Source organism: Platichthys flesus, chromosome 8 (genome assembly GCF_949316205.1).
Source record: "Platichthys flesus chromosome 8, fPlaFle2.1, whole genome shotgun sequence".
NCBI classification, from domain to species: Eukaryota; Metazoa; Chordata; class Actinopteri; order Pleuronectiformes; family Pleuronectidae; genus Platichthys; species Platichthys flesus.
This window is the reverse complement of record NC_084952.1, coordinates 12,722,781-12,733,583: the sequence shown is the minus strand read 5'-3', so window position 1 is coordinate 12,733,583 and position 10,803 is coordinate 12,722,781. Positions and strand designations below refer to the sequence as shown.

General features: G+C 39.5%; 1 protein-coding gene across 3 annotated transcripts in view; it reads right to left on the bottom strand.

The window, feature by feature from the left end:
* Nucleotides 1-1,847: 1,847 nt before the first annotated feature.
* klhl4 (kelch-like family member 4) overlaps nucleotides 1,848-10,803 on the bottom strand; it is a 28,504-nt gene continuing 19,548 nt past the window's right edge. For all 3 annotated transcript variants that reach the window (XM_062393862.1, XM_062393861.1, XM_062393860.1), the window contains exons 6-11: nucleotides 9,952-10,138; nucleotides 9,650-9,874; nucleotides 6,966-7,128; nucleotides 5,479-5,691; nucleotides 3,628-3,799; nucleotides 1,848-3,271 (exon numbers count right to left, since the gene is read on the bottom strand). In XM_062393862.1, coding sequence (XP_062249846.1) covers nucleotides 3,212-3,271; nucleotides 3,628-3,799; nucleotides 5,479-5,691; nucleotides 6,966-7,128; nucleotides 9,650-9,874; nucleotides 9,952-10,138 — 1,020 coding nt within the window. In that variant the 3' untranslated portion in view covers nucleotides 1,848-3,211. The remainder of the gene's footprint in view (nucleotides 3,272-3,627; nucleotides 3,800-5,478; nucleotides 5,692-6,965; nucleotides 7,129-9,649; nucleotides 9,875-9,951; nucleotides 10,139-10,803) is intronic.

Below are 10,803 nucleotides of genomic sequence, written 5' to 3'. Positions count from 1 at the left end.
AGAGTGATATTACATATTTAAATACGCTGCATGATCTCATTACACAATACATTTGAAATTGCAGATTTTTGTTGAGACCTCTGCACAAAGTTTTTTTTCTTTCTCTTCACAGTTAAAATAAAAAAATAAACTATAAGAAAATCCATATTTAATTTGTATCAAACATCAAACGTCATTCAGCCTTTGAAAAATATAACAACTTCATGGTGTAAGACTCATCATAGTCACATCTTCCCTTTTACGTATGTGGTATAATAATAACAATAATTTAAGATTTAAGTGGAAGAATATTTGATAAATTTATCTTTCAAAATAAAAGGTTTTATTTCAAGGTAGTTAATTAAATAGCCTACTTACAGTAAAAGGATAATATTAATAGTGATACCATCAATTTTGTGCTGCATCAGCTAAAACAAAGCACCTTTCATATAAGCCAGTGCTATGAGACATAATTACTGTATTGGCTGAATTATCAGTTACCTCATCTCACATTTAGTTTTTTAAGATTTCTATTAAAAATGCCTGCAGAAGTGAAATTTCTCTTGGGAAATGTTTTTTGCAAGTAAAGCTCTTTTTTCGGCGGGTCTTTAAATCTGCATTAAAGGGTAGTTCACCAAAAAATGAAAATGCCGTAATTATCTACTCACCAATATGCCAATGGAGGGGTGGGTGAGGTGTTTGAGTCCGCAAAACACTTTTGGAGTTTAATGGGTAAACAGCGTTGCAGCCAAATCGAATAGAATTGAAGTAACTAGCGTCAACTTCTTCAAACAGCAAAAAAAAAAGCAAAAATGCCTGTGGTGTCATCTTAGGGTCTGTAAGCCCTGACATTTATGTTTTTAGTCTAAATGTCTCCTGTGTTTTTCATTTTTGGGTGAACCATCCCTTTAAGACTTTGAAACCTGATGGCTTCTTGGTGGTGTATTACGTCAGCCACTCATCACGTGGTGTGGACTCTCCTGTTCATTATCAGTGTTCCCTGTGTTTCTAGGTGCGGTTGCCTCCCGATGGGTGGTACCTCCACCGCGTTGGCAGAGTAGTAGACTAACAGATGTGGAGTTAAAGATATGAAAAACAGATTGGAAAAGTATAACATCTTTAACCTTTTGCAGCAAACCTCTCCTACGCAGGGAGAAAGCCAATGGAGCCACCATTACACTCTCATGTTTTGACAGCCATTAAAAGCCTATGCCTTTTGAATTAATTGCACAAAGATCTATTGAGATAAATGTTCTACATGTTCGGGCTTTCAGTGATATAATTCTCTGAAGAGGCTGACAAAGGTTAGAGCTATTTTCCTTTAATGATTTCTTTAATAAGATCTGTCAGCAGGAGATGCAGATAAACAGAAACAGAAAGTTTACTGAGGGAGCCTCATCTGAGATATGGATCGTGAAAAAGGGGTTGATCTTGCTGTAATGTGTTCCTAATATGTTTGTGTTCTCTAAAAGGCACAGACTGGTTTCTGGGCACATGACACAGTGCTTTGTATGCAGAAACCATTGTAATCTAACCAAACACACGAGAAGAGAGTGGAGGGACTGAAACTGTTTGGAGAGTAAACAACGAAGGAGAAAGACGGCAAGCAGAGGCTGTTGGTCCTTCAATTTGTCGGGGAGGAAGAGAAAAGCTGCCCAGAGCTGAACCAACAAACATGCTCGCTCGATTTAGGAAGTGGCTGCAGTGACGACGACAAGACTGAGGTTAACTCTGACATCAAAGTAGCTTCCAAGTCTGTTTAGGTGAAAAAGCGAGCTTAGTGTACTTACAGCAGAACAAGAGAATTGAAGGATCTGCCCGCCGAGGGAACCACTTTCAGCTCTAAACATGGATTTGATCATGCAGAGGAGACTGAAGTCCTTTTATTTATAGGTTTGGCATGCTGTACAAAATTATGATAAAAACATAAAAAGTAACATTTGGCCCCGAAAAACATGTTATAATTACAATTACAAATAGATCTCATCGTGAGCAGGTCAGTAATCTTTACTTTTATGAGCGGCTTGACTACAAATCCTAAAAAGTCTTATCCGAGTCACGTTAGAGAAGTGCCGTGAGCGTCTGGTTTTCAAGTGCTGCACCCCAAAAAATAAAACATTAAACAGCACTGGATGCACCCGGTGACACTGAGCCACAGTTTGATGTGTCTTCAGGGTTCGTCCAACATCTGAGCCGTGTATGTGATGATCAAGAAGGCATTGAGGCTCCTACAATACAGAAGAGACAATGATCTTGATGTGTAATACTGTAAAAATCAAACAAAAACATTAGCTCACCCCGCATGCCCAGGAATGAAGCCGACAGATTAACAACAAGTGTAGTAACCAGTGCTCTGGTTTAGGCGAGATTCCATCAACAACAAATGTAGGACCACAAAAACATTACACAGCAATGTGAAATATCAATATGATATATTCTCTGTAATTCACAATTTCGTAAACTTTTATTTAATGCGCAACAAAACCTCTTCTAAGACAAGCAAATGACTTTGGTGTTCTGCAGCTACAGGCTCAATAAAAAAGAAAGAAAATGTCCAAATATATCATTATTGTTCAGCAAAAAGTTTGATTTCATTCCCGTAAGTCATCAGCCTCAGTTGTCACAGTGGTTCTTCATCGCTCATCTGTTTGGACCACCCACTAAGGAAAGACACTGGTACATTACATTTCTAACTTTTTTTTTTTTTTTTTATCAGAGTGGCTACAAAGGGAAATATAAACCCCAAAAATATACTGCATGTGATGGCACTGAGAGGAAATGTTGGTGTATAAATGTAAACGCAACCTGGAGTTCGGCCCATTTACTCAAAATGCAACTTTTTTACAGTTTATCTTACAGACACACGCAGAACTTTCCATAAAACTAGCGCAACAAACCAGCAACAACAAAGGTTTGGCACTAGTTCGCTGCAGCTTCGCCAAGTCTATGAAATTCTTGATCGGTTGAGAATGTGGAGAATGTGCAGAGCGGAGCCGAGTTTCCTAACAGCTCCTCCCCAGTGGGCAGACATGTCCACTAATGATAGAAACAATGGGTGAAGGCTCAGTCTGTGTTTCTGTCTGAAAAATCATGGATTTTGAGCAAAAAAGAGAAAATAATGATGAAAACACGACTCTCGAAGGAGGTGTCCTTGATCCGTTGTTTTGTTTGTCCACTTTTTCTTTGCCGCTCTCTCTCACTTGTTTTCCCGCGCTGCCATGAGACCAACCACTCAAGGCAATTTCACCACTACCACACAGGTGCCCGCCCTGCCGACGTTCAGAGGAACCTCCTACAGGAAGACAGAGAGGTTAACATGCAGCTTCTCATCTGGGGCCGTCTTAGAAAATAAAAAGGCAAACAAATGCGAGAGTTATGGAGGCGAAGAAAGAAAAGCAAGCTATAAAATATTGATGGGATTCGTTGACTTCAGTAGATTTATCTTCCTGACGGGCATTAAGTGGAACCCTGGTGTTACATGTGCAAACACGACCTACAATCCCATTAAAATGTATCCAATTAAAATGTCAAAAGTTCCTCAAAACAAAATTTGCATGGAAGTATTTCTTATTTATATTAACCCAATAGGGATTTCATATTTTTAAGCCTGTTACTTGACTTACAAATGATTTAGTTTTGTGATATTACCTCAGTCCACTCGTTGTTCTGTGCATCATAGGATTCAACAGTGTTCAGATACGATTGGCCGTCATACCCCCCCACAGCATACAGCCTGTCCCCCAGCAGGCACACACCCACGGCATCGCGGGGAATGCTGAGGGAGGACACAGTCGTCCACATGTCCGTCTTTGGGTCATACCTGTAAATGCAATTGTTTTGGTCAAATGGTTGTTTTTGCATTATGAATGGTGAAGTCAAACCCCCTTATGTTCACTATAAATCACAGCTGTATGAATGGACACCATGGGGAACTCTTCGCGGGGACTGTCGAGACAGAACCAAATTGAAAGTTAAAAACAAAACTGTCTCTGGAACAGCAGCTGGTGGACGCTGGGTCCACAGAGACCTGAACTCATCAGCGAGGGCAGAAAGCTGCTGCACACTAAAAAAAAGTCTGTTGCACAAAGTTGGCCACTTCGATGAGGAAAACAAAGACGCAGTGTTGATCTGACTTTGAATGGATTCAATGAAATTAGGTTATTCAAATGTTTTTGTCATTTTTAAGCAAAATAACAAAATGCTTACAACATAATGTGCGAAGAAAATAATTATGATATAGTGGATTTAAAAAAAACACATAATTACACCGATGTGGGACTGGATAGGAACTGATGTAATCAAAATGATGCAATTTAACAAACGTAGTCCTCTGATTAAAATATTAAAAGTTTCAACAACAATGCTGATGCATCAAATATTTTCTAATCAAGTTTGCAAAATTGCTTTGTGATTCTATTTAACTCCAGGAATATTAAACCTTACAATATGTAACAATCAGAAAGTATTAAACATGCATTCCTGTCAGTTATGAAAAGGTTCATGGATACTTGAAGAAACAGCATTGATGGTGGGAAATCTATGTGCCAAATATATCTGTGGGGGTTGAGAAAATTTTTTTACAAATTTCTATCTATCATTAGTTTTGTGAATACATTTCTTTGACATATTTTAAATGACCTTTATATTGATTTTTATCGTTTTTATTTCTTATTTCTTTTCTTTTGTTTAAAAATGTTTTCAAACTGTGCTTTTCTGATTCTCTAGATTCTTACTGTTTGTTTTGAATGTCCTCTTCCAGCACCTTGACTCTACCTCTGTGTGTGAAATGTGCTTTGTTTACAAAACTGCCTTACTGAGGAAGATTTGTTAAATTTTCTCAGTTCCACTTTCAAAATGGCATCAAAAATGAATTGAAGAATATTCTTGCACTGTATGTTTAAGTATGAAAATAATGGAAAGTATATATATATATATATATATATATATATATATATATATATATATATATCCCACCATTAGCATATATTATCTATACCGCTTGTCCTTTGAGGGTCGCGGAGGAGCTGGAGCCAATCCTAGCTGACATAGGGAAAGAGGTTGGATACAACCAGTCCATCACAGGGCTCACACATGTGTCCAAAATCTCCACACAGAAAGAGCTGTAGAGTTCAAACCCTTCTTGCTGCAAGGCGCTCATCACTGCACCACTGTGTATTCTGAGAAATGAATTACAAATGAAGGTTCTCTGTTGGTGTGTTATTTTTACCAGCATGTCCAGCAGATGGTGCCAGATACCATCAAATACAACCAAGTGTGGAAACTATGATCTCTTCAGTTTCGTATCATGTATTGCAACACTGACAGGTCTGAAAATGCAGGGAACAGGGTGGAGAGCCCCAGGAGTTTAACTCTCCTTTGTTCTCATGAGAAAATCAGCAGCCACGCCTTCCTGAGCTCGGCCAAATGCAATCCACAGCGGCTTACGCAACGTTTGTGTGTGTGTGTTTTTTTTCCTCCAGGGCAGGAGCGTTTACCGACCTCTCAACACAATCGGAGAGTCTAGAACAGTGGTTGGAGGCCGGGGCATCGTGTCCGCCTACAGCATACAGGAAGTTGTTGTATGTCGCCACACCCACGCCTCCTCGCCTCTTGGCCATGGGCGCACACATGCTCCACTTGTTGGTGTGCGGATCGAAGCACTCCATCGACCTCAGGCACGAGCTGCCGTCTCGACCGCCGACTGCAAACAATCTGAGGAGTGAAACAAAACGGAGTCAACATCTCCAGCGTTTGACAGGGATGTTCAGTGCTGTTGAATCCTGCAAGAGAAGCTGAACTCAGCTGTCAGATGTTTGTAAAAAAAAAATAGTGACAGAACATTGTCAATGTGACAGATTTTATAAGATACAGCAGCACACAGTGGATAGCATTGTTCAAAGGCCCTGTCCTTGAGTGTTCTCTGCCACAAAGATCACATCAGTATTTTAAGTGCATGTAGCTCGCAGGCCCGACAGTAGGAAAGGAGAGGCGAGGGAAACAGTTTCCTTGTTGTCTATTTTTGACCTAGATGCAGAAATAACTCAGCATCGACTTGAACGCTGGATGCTGGATGCAGCCGAGCAGCAGCGGCCTCTTTTCTCCTTCAGCACACAGCCATATTTAAATGAGACGGCGAGTTGCGTTATTTTTGCCTAATTTACTCTCAAACAGGGTTGTAAGGCATTAAACACGTACAAATATACAAAGTGTTTTGCTTTCATAGACTCCGCTTACACTCTATGAATTACCACGCTAATCTGAGGAGCTCTGTGCTGCTGCAAGCCACACTGCAGTTCATCTCACACAGACCACAAGAAGCATTGTGTTGTCAAACTACTACCGAACTAATGCTGCACTTCTGCTTCTCCTGGGCCAGATCACTGTGACACAACCGAGCCTGTTCCACCGCATGCTCCATTCAAAATAACACATTGTGCCAAATATCTCTACAAACAAGGCATCTTTACAGTTATTGATTTTTAGATTGCTCATGGTAATTTATTTCGCACCGTATGCAAATTAACATGCCCATGATTAAATCTACTAGCTGCATTTCTTTTTCGGTCTGAAACAGATTCTACCTGTAAGGAAAACACTTTTTCTTACACTGAATTTCACAAAAACGCTAATTAAAGATAGACAATGATTTTCTTGCTAAAACTAAACAAATTGGCCAACACATGTGTGCAGGAACACTGGTATTGTGTGGTTGTTACAGTCCTGGAACATGCAGCTTTTCCTGCATTTAAAATAGCAAACTGAATCTCTTGGCAGGCCTTTCAAAGTCATGCACCACCAGCAGTATTCCTCTACAGTGTAAATTGCCTGTACTCTGTGCTTGTTGGGGCTTCACAAACACCTGTGAACTCGACCTCAGGCAAGATGATGTTTCAAAGCAGAAGAAAGACAAATATCCTTTGCCCAAAAGTTTAAAATTGCACATTTCTTATCAAGAGGTTATGTTGACAATATAAGGTCCAACCTACTTTCCATTGAGTGCTGTGACTCCCATGGTGCTCCGTGGTGTCGACATACTGGCCACGTAGTTCCACTGTCTGGCCTGAGGGTCCCAGCGTTCCACAGTGTTGAGATAGCTCCAGCCGTCATGGCCGCCGACAGCGTACATGGGGCCCTCCAGCACGGCGATGCCTACAAAAATGGATTCAGGTGGTAAATGTTACTGAGCAGAACCTATTGTTTTGCTATATGGTTTGGTGAAAGAAGAAGAAAAGTTGTCAGTCGCATGATTTGAATTCTATAATTGCAAGCAATCATAAGGTCGAATCTAGAAGTACCAGAAATCTCACAAAATCTCGAGAACCTTTCATCTTTTCAGCTTCACACTTGTAAAGTGTATTGTTATAGTTCCAAGGAAGTGAAGTGTTTAATTGGGTGTGACTAGGACAAGAGATCTGTTTGATTTTAATAAACTTTGAACAGACAGAGGACCAGCGTTCAGTGGCAGCATCAGCTGAACCACAAGAGACATTGTAGATTAAGACAACAGCACGTTCACAACAATAGCAACAACAGCTGATTCTCCTTTTCGGGGTTCTGCGTCGAACTTCACTGAACTTTGAACAAACAGGTGAACAAACAGGTGAACGGCTGTTGTGCAGGGCGTCAGGGTCCAGCAGCATGTCTGTACATGACATGACTCATTTACTGCAGGTCACTGTTACAACCTTTACAAACAGGCAGGTTTACAACAGGCACTAGTGTATTTAAATTGTGTGTTTGTGTGTGTGGGGGGTTTTATGAATTGACAGTTTGTGGTTCTGCTACAACATCCACCCGTTTTGTAATGACTTATAATATTTCAAACAAAAATCAAAGCTAAAGTAACTGTACATAAATATGCTCTTTGAAGCTAATGAAACAACGATTTTTCAAACCCCCGTCATGACACATCCTGTAGGCAAAAGGAAATATAAACCACATGTTGGTCACAAAACTATTAAATTAAATGAAGTGGCATTTCCAAATCAAACATTTCCTTGTTTCTTGGAGAGCGCTGAAGGAGAGGTATATTTCTCAGTTCGGATCCGAGCCGACTGAGTCATACAGCTGACCAAATCTTTTCCAAAAAAACAGGAAGACTATAAAATGAAATAAATAACTGCATTGTTATTCCTCATTCCCAAGCCACAGAGGAAAGTGGTTTTCATCAGTAACAAAGCAAAGGATGTTTTAACACAATGGATTTTTTATATTACCACCCTTTATTTCCTTTTCGTGGGAGTTCAATGATTCCGAGGGAGCACGAGGGCGAGACCACAGTCAGAGAACCTCGAATGACACAAAACATTCGGGCAAAAACAATTGATACGATGAGGCTCGCTTATACTACTATACAGGGGTTTTGTAATAAATAAATAAATATTTGTCTTCTTTACCCGCAATGCACACAGCAGGAAGGGGCCGTGCATGCAGGGATGTTGGTAGACACCAAGCTCTAATATATCCAGACTCGGAATATTCACAGAGCAAGCCAAGCAGAGAGAGATAGCTGCTACAGGAAAGATGAAAGACAACCCAGGTAATCTGTACAGTGTGATCTCCTGGGCTCGCTGATACTTCCAACCACACGGGGCGAGTGAGCCGAACGCTTTGACAAGATCTTCCCGTTCTGTTACCCAGACTGTTTCAACCGTGAATCCAAATGCCTCTGATATGAGATTTATTGGGTTGGGAAGGGTAAAGGAGAGCAGGGCCAGCACAGCCTGCCAAGCTTTGATAGGGGAAACGGGGAAAATATCAAAGGTCTATCGCAAAAAGACATGTGTAATTTTTTGTACAGCATGCCAACTGTGACCCCTTCTGAGCATGCATACAGACATTTCTGGGAAAAGAACTCCAGGAAGCACGACGGAGCTGAAACTTCAAACACTGAAATGATTGAAAGAACTATATTTTATTATGAACACCCTCTGATAACAGTAGTTTATATAATAATAATAATAATAATAATATTAATAATAATATTAATAATAATATTAATAATAATAATGATAGTGGGCAGAAGTAAAGAAAGATTAGAGGGTATGTACATAAACATTTAGAAATATAAACACCAGCGTATTTGAGTCTTTACTATATTATTCACAAAGTCTTTATCAGTTTATTAAAAAAAGGTGAACCCATGTGCATACCTCCACCAAGGCCCATTAAACTCCTTATGAAAAACATATTGAACTTTACTAGATATTTATTTGGATTTGCTTCAATTTGCACACAGTCATAAATATCAGTCTCCTAAACATGTCTCCTTTTCTTAAATTAAGATCAATGAATCAGTCTCTTAGAATTTTGGAAAACGTCATATTTCGCAATGTTGAATAAAAGGGGTGTATGGGGGGGTGCATTCAGATCCTTGCTAAAATGTTATTGGCTATTCCTTAGGTCAGGTCCCATCCCTCCACAAAACTTAATGAAAATCTTTTTGCAATCCTGATAAAAAAAAAAACTAGCAAATAAAAAAACAAACAAATGCAGACAGAATAATTTTCTCCTTCGTGGAGTTAAAAAAATGTCAGACTTAACCATTAGTCACAACCCTACTGACATACATAATTAGCTTTTTGAAACAGTGTCCTGACTTGATTCTTTCAATGTATTACCTCCTTTCTTTTTTGAGTGAAATAAGTGAAGTACAGTATGACACACTTACCTAGTCCATGTCTGTGTGTTGACATGGGCGGCATGGTGGACCACACTTTATTGATCGGATTGTAGCACTCCACCATGTTGGACGTCTTGAGTCCGTCCCTCCCTCCGACCACATACAGCTTGTCGTCTATCACCGCCACGCCAAACTGCAGCCGCCGTCCGTTCATCACTCCAACCTGGACCCAAGTGTTTGTCCGCAGGTCGTACTTTTCTATGGTGGTCGAACCTAAAACCACCGACATGTAATGTGTTATTTTTCAGATAGGCTTGCGTTGATGTGTAACATTAGCAAATGTCTCCTACCTTTGGTGGCATCCATCCCTCCCACAGCGTAAAGTGCTCCCACAGTGGACTTCCTAGGTTTGGTTCTGGGGCTCTGAAACATGGGTCGTCGCTCGGGCAGGAGATGGTACTTCATGGCCTCCATCAGCAGCTTTTGGCATTCCAGGTCATCAGAGAACATCTTGTTGTTTTCTAGATCTGCAAGGAGCTACATTACAAGAAATCTGTCAGAGGGTTTAACTGTTTTAATGTTGACATATAGAAAACTTTAGATGGGATGTGATGCGATGGTGATCCTGAACCTGAGCTACATAGTTATTGATTTCATTCCAGAATAGAGATATCAGACATTTCTGTTTCTCTGTTAATTCAAAGATTAATCCATTTACTAAGCTAAATAAGGATATGTTTTATAAGACAGACTTGTAGAAATAAAAATTCCTCTCTTCAGATGGGGTCAAATTCAGTCCAAAGAACATTAATATAAAAACTGATAACATATTGTTTATTTCTCTGCAGCAAACCAACATATTTTAAACCATTTGTATTTAGTGCAGTTATCTGTATGCATCTCCTAAGCAGTGGATCACATTTTATTTTGTAAAATAAAGTATTTTCAGTTTAAGGTGAATTATCTCAATATACCATTAAACCTGGGCTGAGATGTGATGAAGTAGTTTTTGGTTTTATTGAATATAAAATGTGACTGAAAGTTATGCATGTATGTATTGATCTTGTTCATCCATTTTTGTTTTTATTAAATAGAAAGACATGAAAGACTTAGTTCATGTCTTCCATTTAATTTTCAGGCATAAGAACAATAGCTTCATGTTTTCCATCAATTTAAATAAAATAAAATATGTTGAACTATAG